This window comes from Protomyctophum bolini, assembly GCF_963924005.1.
Source record: "Protomyctophum bolini genome assembly, chromosome: 3".
NCBI classification, from domain to species: Eukaryota; Metazoa; Chordata; class Actinopteri; order Myctophiformes; family Myctophidae; genus Protomyctophum; species Protomyctophum bolini.
Genome location: NC_137864.1, coordinates 50,538,552 through 50,562,179, shown reverse-complemented (window position 1 = coordinate 50,562,179; position 23,628 = coordinate 50,538,552). Strand labels below are relative to the sequence as shown.

The following is a 23,628-nucleotide window of genomic DNA, read 5'->3' as shown; positions in this document are numbered from 1 at the left end:
TCAGGTTAATTTATTGACCGTTGAATAATTATAGCTCCATTTTGAGCATGACTTATATGAAACGAAAGATTTGCCTCTGACTCAGAAGCAAATTAAATATTTTGTTTAATTTCAAATCATGCTCAAATGGACCATTATTAAAAAAAACTTAATTTTGTATCTAAATACGTATCTATAAAAACATGTTTTAAACTAAAGTAAGGTAGAATTGGATTTAGCTTTGTTTTCAATACCGGTAGCATATAGACATAGGTGGGGCCGTGGGGGGCTATGGCTGTGGGGAATCGAATGCCATAGCAGCCTATTCTGATTTAGTTTTGGTTCTTTAAATTTACATGTAGGCCTACTGCGAGGTGCCCAGTGGGCACTGGCTGGCCTACTTGGAAGTTGGAACGATGCAAGTTGGAAATGAATGCCCTGGGCCTACGATATTATATCTGTGTCCCTTTTATGCCCATATATGGAGTTCTTTGTCAGGCATGCCCAAGAGTCTATGCAGAATGCAGATGTCAGAACATCATTGTGATGTCAGAACAGGCCAGCTCCACTGTTCAAGATTGTCCATTATCGGCCTGGGCTCAGCGGTCCAGGCACCTTGATCGGTAGTCAGAGTCTGAAATTGCGGAAATTGCGACAATGATAATTGTAGAAATTGCGGAATTGCGGAAATTGCGGAAATGGTAATTTTTTTCAAATCCTCAAAAATGATGAAAAACGGCGTGCCATAGTATGCCGTACGATATGGGCTATAGCCCATGGTCCAAAATGATGAGAAACGAGGATAACCTTTTTTTTCAAAATTTCAAAAAACATGGGCTATAACCCATCGTTTTATTCATTTTTTTATTTTTGTCAAATCCAATCCAGTCCATTATAGACTACACTACTCGAATGTCAAACTGCATAGAATATTCCCCTCTGTGTCACCTCTGTGTGCAAGATGCGTGTGTCGAATTATAAATTGGTGGGGCGAATGGTTCTCGAGTTATGTGGATTACAGACATATGTACACACAGTTGGTACCTTTATAGATCGTAGCTTTGGAGCTCAAGTGCACATTTTCAGCAATGCCCCGCACAGACAAACATGAAAACCTGAGCTGACCAATACAGCCACAGCCTACCAATGTTGGCCACTGAGCAGCTCCACTATAGAGCAGTTGGGGGTTCAGTGCCTTGCTCAAGGGCACTTCAGCAGTGTCGTGGAGGCGTGAGGAGGGTGACCAACCATTCACTTAACTTAATAGTTAGTGCGCTCTAATCTTTAGGCCACCACTGTCCCATCTGAAATCAAATGTGAGGAAACTGCTTGAAACTCATATACTGTATATATATTGAATCTATTGGTGAATGACTTTTTCAACCAACCTTGATCTAAAAAATATGATCTGCTGTCAAATAATAATTACCTCAATTAAGATTGAGGCTACCATCACTTCTATTACACACAACCCATGTGTTACATTCCATTACATACTACATATGTTTGAAATTAAAAGGCATAGATTCCAGTATAAAGTGACTGATCTAAATATATCAGTGAGGAACATTAGGCCTATTCATTTTGTGTCAGACAGTGGTAATATAATAACTTTGTAGTTTGTAAGCTAGTCTTCTAACCTAAAGTGTCTGTGAAAGTGTGAATCTTAAAGTCAATATGACAGAGACACAAAGTGAAGTTAACAATGAATGGGTGTGAATGTGTGTATAGCCTGAGGTCAAATTAAAACGGTGAAACTTAATTAAAAAATACATTGGCTGATGATTATTATTTGACAAGACATCTACCTTTGTTCAAAGTAGACATTAGTTACTTTTGGGGGAGCATGCATCTTAAAAAAAAAGAAGAGAGAAACAAAGTAGCCTACTGTATTATACTTATTCAACTCCTTTACTGAAGCTGCAAGAAATTACAAGAATTGTCAACGGAAGTGTGAGAATTGTTGTGGTCAGGTTGATGTTTCATTTTTCGCGCAGACGAAATGAAACCCTTACAGGTCTGTAACTCCCCCATAACTCTGAGAGTAAAACCAGATGGACCCATAAGAGTCCCATTTGATTCCATTTGTACAGTATCAGAGTTAAAAGTTATAAAAGGGTCCATTTGGTTCCATTTGTACTAGTACACTCTCAGAGTTACAGACCTGTAAGGGTCCATGATTTGTAACTCTGAGAGTGTAACATATGGACCCAAATGGACAATTACAGGTAAACAGGTACACAATAAAGAGTTCAGCAATGCTGAGCTATGATCAGCAATTACAAATTGGCATTTACTGAACATCATAAGAAATTGTTTCATCTGTCACCTGATCTGTCAAGAAGAAAAAAATCATACTGGGAGTGGGGACAGACATAATTATGAAGTTATTGTGTTAAAATGCACTGTGGTTAGAATCTACTGAATTAACTAGGTGCCTTTTGGACTGTAGCACAACTGTACTTCAAGTCTTTGTTTATGTATTTATTTTATATGGACAATTTGAGGACAGCAAATCAAACAATACAGCAATTTATAATTAGTCCTGTTGGTTACAGTCGGAACTTAGTCTATTATCAAAGTTTGTTGTTGTGTTGTGGGCTGTCACTTTTATTTATGAAAAGCCCCAGGGTAACAGTGATGGGTTTGCTTATACCGTACAGTGCTTCTCCCTATATTTACTTAGATTAAAACGGGCTACGGACACGCACGAGGCAGCCTGCAGTCACATATCCTCTCCAAGCGGAACTTTATTGACAAGTCATCTGCAGTTCATTTGCAGTAGATGTGTCAAAAAGTGTGTCGGAGAGATCAGAGATCAGTGTTTGTGTTCATAATCTGATGTTTGTTTACCTCAGATTTGTAGGCTACAGTATTTAGGTTAACACTGCAGTTTGTAGAAAGGTCAATACAAAATCTGCTAAGAGAAAAATAAAAAGCACTAAGACTTGTTTACATAAGGGTCCTATATATTCAATTCATCAGAACATTTAAAGACATACAAATATACACTTAAATGCAAAAAACAAAAATCATCATATACATGGTTAGAAAAAAGGGTAAAACATGTGTTGAAAAATAAGGGACGACGACGACACTTTTAATTTTTTCGAAATGCAAGCCGCCTGTAAGTGCTCTTTGAGAGCTGTTTTGAAGGAGTCTAGGATTCACATTTCTTAACGGCTGTTGGTAGGGCTTTCAACATTTTAGTGGCATAGGAGCGAAATGAATAGTAATTTATTATTGCATAAGGTACTTCTTAGGCTATAGGACTGCAGCATCAACATACGTCTTTATTTACATGTTTATTTATGTATATTTTTATAGAAATTTGAGGATATCAAACAATACATAGGCCTACTTACGTTATATAGCTGCAATTTACAAATATATCACAGGGGGGTTTCAGGGGCAAGGGGGTTGGGTTTAGTTGACTGTGATATACCGTCGTGTTTCTCCCAATGTAAAAGTGAAAGTGCACAGTCTGTACTGTACCACTGTACTGTACCATGAGCTAGTCTCTAATCGTCTCCCACCAGAACTGGACAATTAAGTCATCTTCACCGTCGTCATCATGAGAAATGTCTACATTTACTGTTTTCTTTCTGGTGGTGAGTGACCTCCTCTGCTAATTGTTTTCGTCTCTCTGTCTGAGTGTCTGTATGTCTGATGCTCTCAGTGTCTGTCTCATCTTTTGTCTGCCCACTGTTGTGGAGCATCTAGAATCCTTCTGCAAAAATGCACTCCTCACATCATGTTGTCAATTATTACGTTGTGTGTCATATCATATTTATGAGTGTCCATGATTATATCTCTTATACTGTAGTGTTGAGTATTGCGGAGACAACACCTATCACCATAACCGGCCATGTTGGAGGTGACGTGTCTTTCACCTGCTCAAGATGGAATGTCTGGACGTCCACCGAGGATAAAACAAAGTTCCTCTGTAAAGTCCCATGCCTAATAGACACCATTGCCAAGGCAGAATCTGGAAAAACTACAATAAAAGGTAGGATAGGCTTGATAAACTCAGGAAAAGACTTATTAGTATCCATCGCTAAACTCAAGAAGTCAGACTCTGGACAATACATATGCGGACTGCAGAGGGAACTCTGGGCTGATTCACATATACAAGTGCACCTGTATGTAAAAGATGGTAAGTGTGTAACTACTGTGCTTCAATGAACTGTATACATCATGTTTACTCTGTAATAATAATAATAATAATATTATAACTCTTATAATATTGCCTGGGTTCTAAATATTATTCTCCGTAACTCGAAAGTACTATACATTATTGATGTGGCAAAATTACTTGATAGAACTCGTATTATTTCAAACATGCTTCCAGCTCCCGTTACAACGGCTGAGATGACCGTAGTTGTTACAACTAAGAGGACCACTAAGGTTAAAACAACTACGATGACCTCTCCCATTACAACACCTCAGAAGACCACTACAGCATCTACGCTTCAACATCCTGATGTTTCTAGAACAACCTCCATTGTATCAACACCAACCGTGTCTCAGGAATCCTCCTCCTCATCTTTAGGGGCTGGTATGTCATCCGTTTACTCAAAACCGTTGTGTCCTGTAATACAGCACATAGTCAAAGAGAGTCAGTTTATTGCGTCGTCCTCTGTTTGATACATTTTGTTTGTGCAGCGGTATTTAAATCAGCCAGATGATGTCTTACGTTGACATGTAGCCTACTGCCCTAGGTAAACATTAAAGTCCATAGACTTGGCTGTTGATTCATGGTTAATGCTTTACAGTTCCCTCTTTATATTGTACTTTCAAGTCTGCAGAGCTGCCCACCAGAGGGTGCTGATTCAACTCAATTGTGCACACTTCTAGGTTTGCTTGCTGGTTTAACTGTTGCACTTGCTGTGACAGTGGTGGCAGTGCTGATGTTCTACATAAAGAGGATCAGAAAACCACAAGGTGTCTCACACTCACACACACACACACACACACACACACACACACTCTTCCTCTTTCACACAGAAACAAATTACTCATTTTTCACATTTATGTTCCAGTGGTCATCATCGGCAGTGACAGGAAGACCACGGAAGATGATGGAGAAGTGAGTATTATGATTCTTCATTATTTGTTCTGCTACAACGACGTGTGTATTGTTTAATAAAGTTTAATTAAACCATTTTCCTAATGGGTGTCCTCATAAACTGTAAATGGAGTTGGGTCGATTATCTACATCGACACGTACGTTGTGAGCTTGTAGATCGACTATTTGAACTATTCAAAAAAGTTTTTAAATATATTTTTTTCTTTACTGATTAAATAAAGCTTAAATAAAAAAAAACAAGATTCTGGGTATGTAAGTACTAATGAAACGTTCTCCTCCCTCTCCCCTATATGTCAGAGCACAGGTCCGGACTGCATCTATCAGAGCCTCCAACCAGCCACTATGGGTGATCATGACTATGATGTCATAACACAAAAACAACAAGGTTAGGGAATCAGACAAACATAATTATGCACATGCACATACAAACTCACACGCACATTACTTAGCAGCTACATTCCCTTTGGAATCACACAGAAATATTTCACCTGACTCAACAGTAAAGAGAAGGACACAATAACACTATGCACTTTATACTATATGTGCTGACATTTTGCCCTGTTTTACTGTTGTTGTGCTTTTAGGAGCTTCCGATTTAAGGTTTTTAAGTGACATCTTAAAGTGACAAATGAAGTGAATCCGAATCTAAATACATTTCATTTATATTATCGGTTAGATGAACATGTTTTGCATATATTCTTTAGTGTCCAGGAAGTTACCCCACTGAAGAGTATTATGAGTTTTCTTATGATTTTCATTGTACTTGTGTACAGTGTAACCGTTGTGTCTTTGCATTATAGTAGGGGTGCAACAGCTAATTGAACTAATCGATTATGAAAAGCTATCATTAATTGTATTTCAGGAGAAAATGTCAAATGCTTGCATTAGATTTAAAAGAATAGTGAAAATTGTTGTTCGCTGCTCAGTCTTGGACTCTTGGTCAAATGTCTCAGTCTCTGGGAATTACTCCCTGGATGTTGATCAACAGCTTCCCACTGCATACAGTTAGACGGTTTAATGCATAGGACTAATTTTGGATAGTACTGTCACTCACTGTGTATAGGCCTACTTGACTAATAAAACTTTCTCCTTGCCCTCCTCTACAACTGTCAGACCACAGGTCCACATTCCATCTATCAAAGCCTCCAGCCAGCCTCTATGGATCAGAATAGTCTAATGGTGACATGTATGCCCACCGTACATTACAATGAACATTCATTCATACTTATGTACTCCCCCCTTATGTACAGTAGGCTCCCCCATGTCATGTGCTCCTGGCTTCCGTTTGTAAGATTCATCATCCAATTGGTTCTTAATTCAATCATGCACAATATGTTTAATAAAGTCTTGATAACATCGTTTTGTGTTCTGCATCCTATTCTTTTCTGAAATGTGAATCAGTTCATCACGGTTGGTTTGTTTGGTTGAAATATTGACACTATGCTATCAAAACAGTAAGTAAAGGCGGCGAGAAGCGACCTCAACAGAAGGGTAAGGTCTCGCTTTTAATTGACGCGTTCGGCCGGCTAGGGCGTAAAATGTGTGATAATTTGTAAGGGCCAGCCCAGTTAGGACCGGACCCTACCCTTAATTTTCGGGCCTGCTGAGAACGCCGGCTGCGCTAATGACTTAGGGGTGGACCGATCTAGAGTTTGAATGGACAGGTCAAAAGGGAGGGGAAGGATCAACATATTTAATTTCAGAAGGGTTTGAAGGTTGGATTGGAATAATAGCGGTAATACAGGAGACAGATAGTTCAGTATTATTTATCCAATCGTATCGCCTTCAATGGCCGTAGGTAAAAGCCCAATCATGCATTATGGTGATACAAATGACACGAATTCAAGTTTCATTCACTTTTTTACTGATATCAATTAAATCAAATGGACAATGAACACGCACGAATAAGCAACAGTTGGCTAACAGCTAGTTCTCTTTAAGACCACAATACAATTTGTCTAATCCTCATGACATAAACGTGTATTGTTTTGTATACTGTATTTATATATATATTGCCCTCTGTATATGTACATAGGTACACGCATATAGAGTACACACACGCACACAAATCATTGTTTAAACACACATACAAACAAGGTCACATTAATTGTAATGTCTGGACTTTTGTTCACTTCCTGACCGATAACTGTAGTGGGAGTTTTTTTTTTTAAAGGAAATGCATAGACTGAAAGCTTTAACACTATTATACGCCACAAGTTGGCTTTACACGGTTCAAAGTACACTCACTAAACTTGGGTTATTTTTGTTTCATAATTTGGTCCCTTAAAAAGAAACTGCAATGGAAAATGAGTGCGTCTATTTTTTGATTTGTTGAACAAAAACAGATGAGGCGATGAAGGGTTGGGAGAAGATGAGGCAGCGGATGCTCATTGGTCAGTATATAAAGCGATGGTTCTCAAAAGGAAGGTAAAGGGACCCTCAGGGTTCCTTGAGGGTGTTACAAATGGACCTTTACAGGGTCTCGAACGCCGAGTGTACGAATTCATACACTCAAGACTTCTGGAGGTGCTTGAAATGAAGCGTTTGAGAACCACTGGAGGGGGTTGAAAGGTGACAGGTGAGAGCACAGTCTCTGGAGAGGGGGTTGAAAGGTGACAGGTGAGAGCACAGTCTCTGGAGAGGGGGTTGAAAGGTGACAGGTGAGAGCACAGTCTCTGGAGAGGGGGTTGAAAGGTGACAGGTGAGAGCACAGTCTCTGGAGAGGGGGTTGAAAGGTGACAGGTGAGAGCACAGTCTCTGGAGAGGGGGTTGAAAGGTGACAGGTGAGAGCACAGTCTCTGGAGAGGGGGTTGAAAGGTGACAGGTGAGAGCACAGTATCTGGAGAGGGGGTTGAAAGGTGACAGGTGAGAGCACAGTCTCTGGAGAGGGGGTTGAAAGGTGACAGGTGAGAGCACAGTCTCTGGAGAGGGGGTTGAAAGGTGACAGGTGAGAGCACAGTCTCTGGAGAGGGGGTTGAAAGGTGACAGGTGAGAGCACAGTCTCTGGAGAGGGGGTTGAAAGGGGACAGGTGAGAGCACAGTATCTGGAGAGGGGGTTGAAAGGTGACAGGTGAGAGCACAGTATCTGGAGAGGGGGTTGAAAGGTGACAGGTGAGAGCACAGTATCTGGAGAGGGGGTTGAAAGGGGACAGGTGAGAGCACAGTATCTTGGTAGCGATAGAGGGGGTTGAAAGGTGACAGGTGAGAGCACAGCATCTTGGTAGCGATAGAGGGGGTTGAAAGGTGACAGGTGAGAGCACAGTATCTGGAGAGGGGGTTGAAAGGTGACAGGTGAGAGCACAGTCTCTTGGTAGCGATAGAGGGGGTTGAAAGGTGACAGGTGAGAGCACAGTCTCTTGGTAGCGATAGCGCTCAACAACGAGGAGATTTTGCAGTGTCGTTCCAGGGAATCACCCAGCATTAAAACCATCATCAAGGCTTCCCTTTATAAGTGTCCCAACTCTCCACTCTTATCCTCCGACATGCTAACGCAGTAAACACACAAAAGCTCAGACCCACATATCTCTAACACACACTAGGGGCCTGTGGCTGCGACAGAATGTTAAAACGGGAGGGAAATAGGCTCTGTAGTGTGTGTGTGTGTGTGTGTGTGTGTGTGTGTGTGTAACCATCGTCCTGGGTTTCCCCGAAGGTGCCATTACCAGTTTCTGATTCCGTTTCCCATAGCTTCGCTTGACTAGGGTGCAGCAGCATCTTCTCATATATCGTCTCCATACAATACCACTTTAAACGCGGCATGTCATTTCAGCGTAAATAACAGATCTACAAGCTCACAAGGCTTGTAGATCCGCTATTTGTCATAAAACAAAGTAGGACTTAAGGGTGGGTATATGCCACCTTCTGGAAACCTGGGTGGGACTACAGTTACACACGGAGCCTATAGGAGCTGCAGGGTTCAAATTGGTCTCATGGTCTGTGGAAGATGTGCAGACAAAAACACGAAACATTCAGAGGACCAACAGCTGGAGAGTTGGGGCTTTGAGGCTATTCTCTACAGTACAAGGAAAAAGGAGACACAATGGAACTCATAACATCACACTAGCACACAGAACATGGAGGAACATGGTTATGGGTATAGACAGTTGTCGTGTCGAGGCCCCCCTTGTGTCTGTAGATGTCAGACAGCAGGTGGATGGGTACCTCTGTTGGTATGTAGGAATACGTATAGGATATGGAATGACAGCCCTGCCTAGCGGACCAGCGGAGACTGCTTCAGTGAGATGAGCACGGAGCGCATGCGCGACACGTCTTTGGCCTGCTTGCTGGACTTGGGGTTGAAGTCGCAGAGCCGCGCCACGCGCTCCCACTCCGTCCCCGGGTTGTTCTCGTCCAGGTCTGAAACCATGGCCTCCTCGGCCGCCCTAAACACGAAGAGGAGGAGGAGGAGAAGAAGGGAGAGGAGAAAGGGTATTAGTGGAGGGAGGGGCAAATGGCAAAAAGACACAGATAGCAACATGTAGACCGCTGAGGGGGTCGTCTGCTGATCACCAACCACCATCCAGCTGATCATATTCACACACAATGGCCATTTTGCTCCTATGTCATACTCAAGGAGAGGTCAAAATACCAGCCAAGATAATAAAAGTAATAAAATAGAATATTTTGGCAATACTACTACGCTCAAATGAGCATAAACTATTTCAACAGCCTCGACGTTAGGGGGATCTACAACCGACGCAAAGATGGATCATAGATTCGGCACTTTGATATTAATAATTATTTTAAATCAAATTTGTGCTTTTACTGTTGAACTTAATATTGATCAGCCAGCCACTGCGAGCAGGACACGGTGTTGTTGCTTCAGCGGAGTCTTCCTCAGGGCGAAAGTCTGACCACACAGAGAGAAACATCCATCTATCTGTAGCCACATCCACTAGCTAGATGAGACTCGTCCCCTGTGGCATGCCCCCTCGCCCAGCCCTCTAACACACCACAGCAGACAGTCACCTATACTGGACTGTCTCAGGGGGATGGAGTCATGACATTCCTACCAAATTAAATCAAATGATAATAAATCAAACTTGAAAACAAATAGGATTATTATTAAGCGTTTTGGTTGGTTAAAAAATTCAGTACTGTGTGGGGGAGGGTCGAGCCCCAACACCTTTAACTTGCTTTGGTCTCATAGGTTCCATGTGGTCTCCTGGAACACTAGTCCTTCGTTTGAAAAGGACCAACTGAGGCAAGTTCTGGTGTAGTTCTTTTCTTTTTTTTTTTAACCAAGCCCAAAACTACTAAAGCCTACTTTGCCATGCATTTTGCTGCAGCTGAAGAAGCAGGCCGTTTTGAAATGCAGCAAAGACCGGGGGAAACATTTAAAATGTTATCGCTTTGATTTGGGACTAACCAATGTATTCTTAACCAAACCACCAAACCAAAAGAGGACTTTTTAATACACAGGGCTTACCACACGCACACACATACACCCCCGAAATGAAAATACAAGAAAAACTGAAAACAAAAAAACAAGTAGATTTTCATTTAAATAGAAGGGTACCACAATCACAAAGACAAAAAACATTTTGAGATGCGAGCCACAGATTATGGCGTTAAAATACCTGATCTCTCACACTTTTACCCCACCCATAACAGAAAACAATTCCACTGCCATGGACTACTAATTGTCTAGTAACTAGCGTTAAGATAATAAATAATGCATCCAATAATAATAATAATATACGTCCACCCCTCATCCCAAACCCATCTACTGATAATACACAATACACACAGCAAGATGGGGATGAGAAGCCAATGAACATTCACGATCACATCCAACTACAAATACACACAGGACTACTAGCAGGACCACGACATCACAGGGGAAAGATTACAACCAGCTCGTACTTAGGCAGTGGATCTAGCTAGCTACATGCTACTTAACTAAACAACTAACACGAACTATCTGTGTCACTACTAGTGCTTAATCTAATACAGGCAACACCGTTTAACCGTCACCTAACAAGGATAGAGATTTGTTTTTTGGACGTTCTGGGGTTTTATATTTTTACTTAACTGGTCTAGGCGGTAGCAAGGATGGTTAATGTGTGTGCTTTAAAGGTGCATAGGAAAAGAAAACAGGGAGAATCAGTTTCACAAGTCAGAGTATAGAAGAGATAGAACGGGGAGGGGGAGAAATGAAAGACAACAAAAATGAGCTCAATGCTGATGACAAAAGCCAGCATGCAAAAGCAACATCTCATTCAAAGTCTCTCTTCTATAGCGTTGTTTCACGTCCCGAAAGTGATCTATGTTCCTACAGACTGGTGAACAGGTGCTTAGCGCGGGCAGCCTTTTGTGTGATGCCATTGGTCGGGTAAGAGGACTCGGGGCACACACTCCTACGCACACCTCCCTGGGCCATTCTTTTTGTCACACGGACCAAAGTCAGAGATTCTGCTCTGAATTGAATATATCGAGTGAATTTCATTGAATTTTGAATTGAGACCTTGAGCCACTGGATCAAACTAACTGCTAAAAAAGGTCAAATTAAGGCTGCAGTGAGGTGTGCACACAAAGAACACTCTAGCAGACTCTTGCACAGAGTCCAATGACATTTCTATTTGTCCGATACGGATGTCACACATCTGAACAAAATCGAATTTGGATAGACTGGAAAATGACAGGTCAGATGACAATTTAGGAGTAGGTTGCATTATAGGATTAGGTTATTGACCCGTCAGTTATTTGTTGCAAAACAAATTGGACTGTGTGCAATGGCCTTAACGTAAAAACTAAGAATAATTATTATACTGTATATGAACATGGTGGTTGCTTGTAAATTCAGTTGACTTGTAGGTCTACATCTGGTGCCTAGCACAGCCAAAACAAATGCTAATGAAAAGACACATTTTATTCTTAACTGCATTAAAGATGGTGTTCCTATAATGAGCATGTCCTTATAGGCAAACATTATTCTATTCATGGTACAAATAATGATATAGGGCTTAAAGGGACACTTCACCCTTTTTGCAAAAAAATATATGTTAATGACGTTTAGAAGCTTTAGATCACTTTCCTGGGGGTATTTATGTGTGTAATATGTGGTTTTAGATATTTTAGATTGTAGCAGTGAGCCTGTTGTCTCTGATGTCATGGACACTGGTCTCACTACCTTCCTGGACTACAATTCCCATAATTTATTTGGTGCACTGCTCCTCCTTGTGGATAGGGGGGAGAGCTGTCTTACTGAGACAACATGTAGTCCAGGAAGGAAGTGAGCCCAGTGTCCATGACATCAGAGACAACAGGCTCACTGCTACAATCTAAAATCACATATTACACACATAAAGACCCCCAGGAAAGTGTTCTAAAGCTCCTAAACGTCATTTACAATTTACATATATTTTTTTGCAAAAAGGGTGAAGTGTCCCTTTAAGTGGTTATCAACTGACTTCTATTCTTAAAGACTCAAGTCAAATTAAATATATTAAACTAAAACTTATAATAAACAATAACTTTGTGTGAACACCACAATGCCACCCGGTGCCTGCAAGACTGTTTTTTTTTTTATAGAACCCAATGGCAAAACTAAAGGCTCCATTGCTAAGGCTACGCTTGCTAGATAGGCAACATTAGCATGTCATTCTGTTGGAATGCAGTAGCTAGACAGCAGCTAACATTCTACGTAAAGCACAAAACACAGGTTGGAGCATTTGTGTATCCACGGAACGGTAAGCGATGCTCATTAAAAAGAAAATCGTTATTTTCCTTTATTATTAATAATTATTTTAATCATCGTAATGCTTCATAATGGCACTATACAGAGAAAAAGAAAATGGGACTGGAGATTATGATTTTGAGATTATGATTTTCTTCAAGCAAGTGTTATCTTTTAGAATAGCACATTTTGTTTAGCTTGCTTGTTTGTTTAATGTCCTTAAATTGTCAAGCTATGCAGAGTATATGTCCTCTCAGTGAATGTTTAAATGTGTTCTGTAACTACGTTACCCAACATCAGTGAAGAAGCAAAGGGAAGTGTGTGTGCGCACACACTGTGTGTGTGCGCACACACTGTGTGCGTGCGTGCGGAAAATGCACACAGATTCCGAGGAAGGAAGTAGGTCTCGAGGAACACTGCCTACACTGCACATTGTATACTATTCACGACTACGCAAGAGATACATCTCTGTCAACTACACAAAAAGAAACCCATTACAGTCTAAGATGGTGCCCGCAGCCCTGCACAGATATAGCCAATTTACAAACTCACAAGGCTCGTTTTTGTGGACAACTAGTATAAATTAGGCTCGAGTGAGTGATGGAAACATCGGCTCCAGCTGGATACACAATTGCTTCCAACAGACCTACAAGGCAAAGTTCTATTAGCATAATAAAACACAGTAACTCGTCAAGTGAATTCATTCGGTTGTGAGACTAAACCAAATAAACTATCGTTTCTGTGACAGTTCATACTAACATTCAGGCAAGTGGGTAAGTGTTAGAGAAACACAAAAGGGTCATTGATGGTTTGAGCGAAATGGATTTGGCTTGACGTGAAAATTAAAACAAAAGTGGGAGCAAATTAACGTGGGCACGGCAATAAGAGAATCAAAATTAATAATAATTCTATAATAACATAATTCTAATGTCAGTGAGCAACAGGGGAGCTCAGGGTCCATGGACACGTGGCCACGTGCATTCATTCGCTGTAGGAGACCATTCAAAATGTAAATTTAAAAACATTAACCCATTCTGACCTGAGATCAGATTCATACGAGGGTTTCCACTGGACACACACTGGTCCTGATGAACACATTCTGACCTGAGATCAGATTCTAGAAATGTCAGTCGTTCTTCGATTTTTCAAAAATAGCAGACCTACAAGCTCGTAGCGCGCCACTCGGTGGCGCGCTATGAGCTTGTAGATCTGCTATTTTTCAATAGCTAAAGCATAACATGATGCTATCACCAAAATGGGTTCCCGTTCAGAATGGGTTAACATGCGTATATTGTATGAGCAGTCCAATAATAATAATAATAAACCTGACACCTTTTGAGATTTGTTAAGCATCCACGCAATTAACAACACCCAAAGTAAGGGACTAAAAGTATACAAATTCATTAACATGATGGGGAAAGGAATTGTTGAGCACGGGGGGGTGGTGGGGGTTGGGGTTGGGGTGGGTCACTGAGAAGATGAAAGGTCAAAGGTTGGATGAGGAAGTGTGGAACGTAGCAGAAATAAAGGAAACCAGGAGGGGAGGAGGATGTTAGTTGGAGCAACATACACATAACCAATGAGATCAGAGAAGGGCTGCTTGTAGAAGTCTTCGTCCAGCACCCTGGACAAACATCCAGAGCGTCCAGAGCAGCGAATGACAGAGCAGCGAGAAGGCAGGAGAGAAGAGAGACAGTGGTAAAAGAGCAGGAGGAGGAAAGACAACACAGGTCAACATGATAATGCAAAGTGGGGTTATCAGAGCACCAACACATAGTGAAACGTTTAAGCCGCATCCTGTCTCTATACTACTGTATGAGAACACTTTGCTCACATCTTTTTATTACCTTTAATTAATACTACTCGTTTACACGTATTGTATAATGTAAATTCCTGAAGCTTATTCCTTCAGTCCTGCGTTTCTTACTGCGGTGAAAGAAATTATGATCTCTTGGAAGATCAATAAAGATGTTATCTATCCATCTCACTCATATTCAAGTTAATAACACATTAATGCAAAGCATCATGGTTTATGTTTGAGTTCACAGGCTATACTTCCCTAGTTGGCTACTGCATAATGCATCATTTCGGCAGGCAACAATGCGTCGTGAAGAGACGACATCAGTGTACGATTAAGTATATATCAGGCTTAATGCCAACTGCATGGTACCCAGTCAGCCAGCTGTACTGCTAGGTCTGGGTAGGCTCCATTTATTCTTCAATATTCTGTTCTAATAGTTTGAATGGAATGCAGTTGTTCCGGTTGAAAACACAGCATTTTGTGTCGGACGAAGCAGCCGTGCGACAAGGTACGAATTAGACTTTAGTTAATAGAAGAATGACATGACTTGTGGCACTATTATATGGATTGGTTTCATGAGGCAATACATGGATCATGATTTGTTAGCTTCAAGATGGGGATATCCTACCAGTGTAGGAAAACAAAGGAAGTGCATTCATTATGCAATATGATAACAAGATCAAAGAAGACCTCCAACACTCTGGATGCAGTCCCAGACCAGAGTTGTGTTAGCCAGGCTAATATCTCCCTGCAAAGCAGCTCTTTCCTTATATGGCTCTGTCATTCTCTGGGGGATATTATTAAATATTGTAGTTTAGACTCAGACTTATTAGTAACGTCTTAGCCCTCTTAAAAAAAAAGGATATGTGGTATCGCTAGTTATTCAAATGTTTTATTTCGGGTGATAAGGAGTCACTAGTCAGCATGAATTAAGGAACGTTCAGAAAGTAGAAACAAAGATATCTTGTGACAATTTAGAGCAAGGTCAGAGAGAAATAACACAGAAGTTGACATGTGAGAAAATAAAGAGATTACCGGTAATACGTTTTCGGAGTTAAAAATCATCTTTTGTTTGGTTTTTTTTAAGAAAGAAATCATAGCAATGTTTTCAGTCCTGAGTATTTCTTTCAACACAATCTCCAACATAACATCCTGGATGTTACTGAGGATCTGGTACATTATTAATAAGTGGACCTGTGCCATCATGTGTCTGGCTGTCTCCCTCCTGTATCTGTTGGCTCATGTAGTGAACCAACGAGCAGTCAATCCATTCAGTAGAGCATTCTAGCCCTTTGCCGTTATTTTCAAGACCTGGATCAAGTGTTAAGTCAGTTCGAAGTTGACCGATTCTAGGGTTTTGAAGAATAAAAACATAGTTTTGAAGAGGAAATAGGCTTACATAATATAATTGAAATGTTTGACATTTACAGTACAGTAAGATCTGTGTGTAGCCCTCCATCATAGACCACCATCTATACACAAATAAAAATACATTAAAAAATCGCTGATTAAATAAAATAGAATATCATTTAGGCATTTAGCAGACAAACCTTGTTATGGTGTGAATGTAATGTGTCAGGTATTGATGGAGGTCAGTGTTGTACTATACAGCTCAAGGACAACTAAAGCAGCAAATAAGCACATTAGTCAATTACAGTCATTGACTTGATTCATGCTTAGTCGCGTGTGGGAATACCAAAATGCTCGCCCCAGGGCAAATCCGGCAACCTCGGAACAGTCACCAAACTGGTATTCCTAAATGTAACCTCAGTAAACTATGCCTAAACCTATAACCTTATTCCTAAACGTAACCTCAAAAAAAAAAAAACGGTGCAAAAACCTAACCCGATTCCTAAACCTAACCAATTCCTTCTTACTCATCCTCAGAAAAACAAACACAAGAACCGCTGGGGGCGAGTGGTCCACGGACAAAATGGTGGCGAGGGTGTTTTTGGGCGAGCCTTCCAGTTAGCGCATGTGGGGGTGCCGGGGTGGCACACAGTAAATGGCCCGTCTACGAGCATGTGGGGGTGCCGGGGTGGCACACAGTAAATGGCCGCTCTACGAGCATGTGGGGGTGCCGGGGTGGCACACAGTAAATGGCCCGTCTACGAGCATGTGGGGGTGCCGGGGTGGCACACAGTAAATGGCCCGTCTACGAGCATGTGGGGGTGCCGGGGTGGCACACAGTAAATGGCCGCTCTACGAGCATGTGGGGGTGCCGGGGTGGCACACAGTAAATGGCCGCTCTACGAGCATGTGGGGGTGCCGGGGTGGCACACAGTAAATGGCCCGTCTACGAGCATGTGGGGGTGCCGGGGTGGCACACAGTAAATGGCCCGTCTACGAGCATGTGGGGGTGCCGGGGTGGCACACAGTAAATGGCCGCTCTACGAGCATGTGGGGGTGCCGGGGTGGCACACAGTAAATGGCCCGTCTACGAGCATGTGGGGGTGCCGGGGTGGCACACAGTAAATGGCCCGTCTACGAGCATGTGGGGGTGCCGGGGTGGCACACAGTAAATCTACGAGCTTGTAGCAATGCAATCTTGAGCTTGTCGTTTTTGGTGCAGCACGCACCACAGCGGCGAAGTATAAATCAGGAAGCAACATGTCTAGGGACTTTAGACGTGCAATCTTTACAGTTCACGATTAAGATAAACTTCACAATCTCTTCCAAGTATGTAAGGAGCAGTGAAGGCTGTATATATATATATATATATATATATATGACAGGGTCACTAACTGGAAGCTAAAATATGTCTGGCGAATGTTATAATTACTTAATGGAAATTCACATCACTGAAACCTATGCATAAAAGACAGGAATCTGTATTCGCTAAGTGCCCACAAATGCGTTTCCTAATCAAAAGCTGCATGTACAGCTGAGACTGCAAAAATAATTGTGAAACCACTCCCTCAAACAGTCAACAAAGCCATTATTTACAATAATTTATATGAAAGTGCGTAATCAGCACTCACATCCAATGATATTTATTAAATATCTAATGAGCCAAGTTGAACTCTATGAAATCTATTATAATACTAACATTCATAGACTGTTTCACCTTTACTAAAATCACTTTTTTTTATACTGCAGTAGTGCTTGGGCATGACTGTAGTTTTTATTATTATTATTATTTTAGTTTTTTCCACAACAGTCTGTGTTTTTTCCTGAATGATGATTCTAATACAGATTAAAGTGCTATAACCATTCTTAGAAACGGCATTATAATCAAAACAGACTCATAACGTTATTACAACTACAGTTGGTTGTGCTTCATCATAGGGGAATTCAGATACATTATGCTTTCACATTTTCTCTGATAACAGCGATCATGTTCCGTCAGTGCTGTACCACTATTGAATTACGGTAGTATAGAGGAATTGCTCATGTTTTTAACCCATTTTGACCTGAGATCAGATTAAAAAAATGTGTTCTACATCATCTTTTCTGAAAAAGCTATGTTTCCATGTCAAAAATAGCACCAAAAGGGGTTCCCCTCCAAAATGGGTTAATTTCCATTACCCCTTGCATATCCACCTTGCTCATCATACACCATTTGTTTCACCTTTTACATGCCCTTCATGATCACCTGAATTACATATCATTTCATGCGTGGAGTTAATTGTCGTTTAGGTTCCACTGCGGCAGATTATGGTGCCATTAGCCACCCTTAGAAAATGTGTTACAATAAAAACAGACTGAATTATGAAGCACAAGAAACGAAGTCCTAATGTAGGACAAGGCTAAGTAGGGCCAAACATTTGTGATGACTGAGTATGTCAAATAATAAAACTAATGCCTTGATATTATTTGTCTCTTGTATCTTGTACATGACATTTATCCTGTGCCAAATTGTATCAATCCCTCCAACTTGTGCACCATGTTATTTGTTTTGTACTTGCTATGTCTTCCTCCTTCACTGTGCAGTTACATCATCATACTATAATCATCATCATCATAATTCTGACAATGTCTGAATGTGTGTCTGTCTGTCTGTCTGTCTGTCACTGTGACTGCCGTAGCTCCTCACTGCCTGCACTAATCACTCCCACTTTTCACACGGGCATTGACCATAATAATATGGAGGTCTTAACGAAGCCCTTTTTCCAATTTAACAAATTATGCATTAATAATGAATGTATTCGTGAAAATGCGAAGACGCACCCAGGGCGCAGTACCCCCCCACGGCCGTCGGCCACAGGGCGCCGTACCCCCGCGGCCACGAGGCGGCAAGTATTTCACAACGGGTAAGGGCTAGTCAAGTGTAACATACCGTAAATTATGTACGTCAGTGTGAAGGCAGTACCTGTTGTTGACTTTGGTCTTCTCAAGCTGCTCGTTCTGTCTGGTGTGCCATTCTTCAAGCTCCACTTTGGCCTTCTCCTTCCACTCTGCCTCCTGCTGACGGGAGTTGGCATCTGGGGGGGTTAGAAAAGAAAAAGAGGTGGTTGGAGAGGTTGGTTGACCCATTACACCCATTTTTTTTAATCGTGAAACGTGTGGCTGGTGGGCCAGCTAAGCTTTACCAACGAGGCTTATGGGATTCATATCACACAAGTGTTCCAAGTTGTCAGTTTGCCTACAGAAGTCTAATGTGGAGTGCTTACCTAGTGCCTCCAGTCTCTCCCTCTGCTCCTCTCTCCACTTGCGCAGGCTCTCTGGTTCAGCCTGCAGTCTGTCAGCAGAGGAGATCGCTGCGTAGGCATCTGATGGACCGTTGCTCGCCTAACGAAATTAGAGACAACAGACCAGCATTTCAGTAAATTACAGTCAAGGGTTTCTCTTAACACCAAGAGAAAAATTAATGTGTCTCTTCAACAATACAAAAATACTCTCTCTCTCAAACTCAAATACATACAGTATAGCTAGGAGTCTCTTTCCCCGACTAATGAACTCTTCTGAGTTTCTCATATAAATGACAAAATGAAACAATGCGTTGTGTATCGTCTGCAGCTTGCACAATGTTTCTAAAATTGATTTGTTTTTGAAGGGTGTCATTCTCCCCAAAATGACTGAACACCAATAACAGTTGTTTCTAATCAGTCAGTCACTTGGTAACTCAAACAGGGCTCCACTTCTTGAACAAATAAAAAAAAAAAGTCCCCAAATGAACTCGCCAGGTCGCAGTTCCTTTGGATTTGATACTAAAGGTATTTTATAATCAACATAAAGCAAGCCTAGCCTGGTATAAACTAAACTTCTAGAAAAGCCCTGACAGTGCAAAAGGATGGACAGTGAAAGGATGACAACACAGGAAGGAGGATGTTTGACCAGCCAGAGAGTTAAGTCAATTGTTACAGAGAGATGACTTGGCATCTGTTTTCCCTTCTACTGCTCCTACTATCCTGTCAGCAATTTACAACTTACAAAGATTTACAACATTCAAAGTATTACACCTTCATGTGAATGTTGCAAGATTTAAAGGAAAACAAAAATACAAAATGGAAATGTCTTACTGAAAACAATCTGAATTAGTTTAGAATCCAAGCCATTTAATTAGCAAGGACTGTATAAGCACACATGTGAGGAATTTGTTGCAGTGTTGGTACATTCAACATTGCAGTGAAAAATATATAAGAAAATATATATTTACACAGCAAGTTCTCAAACAGGTAGAATATTAAATAAATATATACAGTAGAAGAACTATAAAATTCAGAGACAACCAAAATGTTCTACTAGCTACTTTATAGTGGATGCATACAATGCATTTGTTTGCCACTACATGACAACAGAATAAAATATATTATCCCAAGTGTTTGCATGGCTTCAATATAAAAGGAAAAGGAGAAATAGATATGAAGTATTAATGATAATAGTGGGGAACATATTGACTGGGCATTTATTTGCTCAGTTGAGAACAGTAATGTTATCCAAGGGAACCAAGCATTACCTCATGAAGTTCTCCATTTACAGCTGAATCTAGAAAGGAGGGAAAACCGTATTCATTATCGATTAGAAACATAAAGCATCACACATCACTTTTCAAAACACATGTGATATATGACATGTCACAACTTAAACATATTATATTAACCCCGTCAGGCCTGAATGGGTTAATATTATATAATAACTTATTTTAAAAAGGCGCAAATCTGGGTCTTTTTTATTTAAAGGGCAAAGGGAGAATCCCAACTCATTTCCTTGTGGTACTGTACAAACTACCATTTGTAAGTGTGCGCCAGAATACCGGGTTGGCATTAATACGAGTGACCCATACATAATCCAAAGTTATGATACAAATGCTATTGATTGAAAACGTTATTTCAGACACAATGGGTCCATATACAAACAGGGAAAAAACAAGAGTCAAAACAAAACAGGAAAAATGTACCAGGCTAGCCTATGTGTACCAGGCTATTTTCACTCCAGACAATTCTAAGTTTATGTATTGACTTTTTAAACAAACAGTAAACTAATCTTGAAGGTTCCCTGTTTGAATACATCATATTGCATATTTTGCAGGCCTATGTATTCATAGATGTGTGTATTGTTACATTGGCTGATGGATGTGTGACTGTGATGCATACAATTTCTTCATCTAACAATTTTCCATGAATTACAATAGGACATGCCAGCACTTCTGGTCAACATGGTTGCACAATAAGTACCTCACACTTCCTATAGAAGGTGCACTGCTTAGCGTGATTAAATGAAAATGCCTTGAATCTGGGAATCACTCATATGTATAGAAGACTGTGGATACACTGCCATACATTTTATGCATATATCACATTTGATATCATCTGATGCCATTTGTGTTATTTCTAAGTTGTTTATTTGCGTAGGAGCCTGAAGCGCACACACACACACACACACACACACACACACACACACACACACTTTGATATTAGGATAATCTAGCTCTCGTGTCTAGTCCATAGCTCTAATACATTTGCGCATTAGAGCTATGGACCAGAACTAACTCTTATTATACATTTAAAATATAACTGCAATTCATGGGAAGCTAGCCGTGCACAAACATAATTCCACCCTCTCTCTCTTTTACAATGTAGTACCCGGTGTGAACTTGTGATGTGATGTGACAGTAAAGTGCGGCCAAAGGTCGCTAACTATAGTGACTATGTATACTGTCACTATGTGGTATCGTATCCACCAGCACAGACAGTTAGCAGGTTTTATACATGTCAAATCAATGAATGACAGTAGGCTATCTTGGCTGACTCCCATTCATTCTTTTAAAATGCAGGCAGTGTTTATAGTAGTACCAAACATATGGCAATCAACCAGTTCTCTCTCCACTAGCCAGCTCAGTGATTCTTAAAGAAGGGGCCGGCTAAATGAGAAACTATTTCATTTAACTATTATTACATTTGTTGTGACATGAATGAACCTCATCATCGCTTACCCCCGAGCTAGCTGACGTTAGCACGTTCGGCTAACATGCTAACGGCTAGCAAAGCTCACCTGGCTGACAACACCACACACACTGGCATCTGTGTTATCAGTTTCTAAGCAACGTTGTCTCATAAAACACATTATAGTAGAGTAACGTAGTGTCGTGTGTGATATGTCACACGACAATGACGCTTGCCGACAAGAAACTGATCATGTATGTAGAAGGTGATGCGTCGCGTTGGTCAGGACTATCAGTTCTTCTCGGCAAGCGACATTGTACGTGATGAATGGATGGCACGACCCTTTTGAGTGGTGTATCCCCCCCCCCCCCCCCCTTGGTGAACTTGACACCAACATCTGTAAATATCTGTCGTATCATGAAATTACAAACACAAAAAACGCATCGTCGTTTAATAGTCGCGTCAATTTCTCGATCAAAAAACGCCACTTGAGCCCCCTAGCAAGCAAACCCCTGTCCAAGATGGCAGATCTACAAGCTCACACCGCATCACAATGCGTCGCGTTGTGAGCTTGTAGATTTTCTCTTTTCGGCGAGGAGATTTGCCTGGTGTTTGTTTTATTCGTTATTGATTGTGTTGCATTTATTATGCTGAATGGCGGTGTTCAGAGTCAGACCGTGCTCTGTACGAGTGTAGCGGCAGCCTAAGATTTAGAGTAGACTCTCGTAGATGTATTTTTATCGATTCTGACATTGAAAATGTCCCAATCGAAAAATGCATTATGCATCTCTACCATAATTCAGCCTCTTAGGCTTATGTGCTCTCCTCTGCTCACCCACGGCGTCCCCCCCGGCCAGGTCCAGGGACTGGGGCACCTCTCCTCCGTCCAGGATGCTGAAGCCCTCGTCGTTCTCGATGCCCGCTATCTCGCTCTCCTGCTGGGCCAGGAAGGCTGCGGCGGGGTCCACATCCTCGGAGCCCCCGACGCCGTTACCTGCTGCCGGGGCGCTGAGCATGTCGAAGTCGTCCATTTCTAATATAAATAATGGAAGATCGGTCGATCTATTCTACTACTACGCCACGGGGATATATGAAACGATAGACCGGGGAGGAGGACAGTGGGCGAAGCAGCTTGCAGGTGTATATCCGTGCCTTGACCGAGCCGAGGCGATTAGCTCAACACATCCAGAGGGGAGGAGAGTGGACACTGTCACACAGTAGAGCGGCCGGAGATAACGCTGGAATACTAGTGGTGCATTGCCAAGGTCAGGTCAGTGATGTCACAAACTCTGTTTCCTTTTCCCGAAAAATGTTTCCTATATTATTCAGGGGAAAAAAAGAAAGGCAAAATAAAATACAAATTAAGATTAAGATTTACTTTATTTATTTATGTATTTAAAATGTATCATATTTCACTTTGAAAGTTTGGGAACCACTGCTTTGGAGTACTTCCGCATTAGGGTGACGTCACTAAAGCATCCTTGGTGTAGACAAACGAATCAAGCGGAAACGGATGAAGACCAATCAGACACTATTGGCTGGTGATTGACAACCCCGTGAACCAATCGCACTTCAAAGCCTTCAAAACGACCAATGAAATTTAACACGCACGAGTCCCATGATCTGCAAGATTCTGCATGCCATGTCTATGCTGATGGATTAGATTCTATCATAGCAATTAGCAAATGATAGAATGTTTGTTTGTATAGCAAAATAATGTTTGTATAGCCAAATACAAACATGCACGCCATAGCAT

At 41.3% G+C, this 23,628-nt stretch overlaps 1 protein-coding gene across 1 annotated transcript; it reads right to left on the bottom strand.

Annotated features, from left to right (window-relative positions):
* Nucleotides 1–8,181: 8,181 nt before the first annotated feature.
* clta (clathrin, light chain A) lies at nucleotides 8,182–23,082 on the bottom strand. Its single transcript, XM_080759406.1, has 5 exons — nucleotides 22,708–23,082; nucleotides 20,447–20,475; nucleotides 19,161–19,278; nucleotides 18,860–18,971; nucleotides 8,182–9,450 (listed from the first exon to the last, which is right to left on the bottom strand). Exons 1-5 carry the CDS (start codon nucleotides 22,901–22,903, stop codon nucleotides 9,279–9,281), a joined length of 627 nt encoding a protein of 208 aa, XP_080615532.1. The 5' UTR covers nucleotides 22,904–23,082; the 3' UTR covers nucleotides 8,182–9,278.
* Nucleotides 23,083–23,628: the final 546 nt, after the last annotated feature.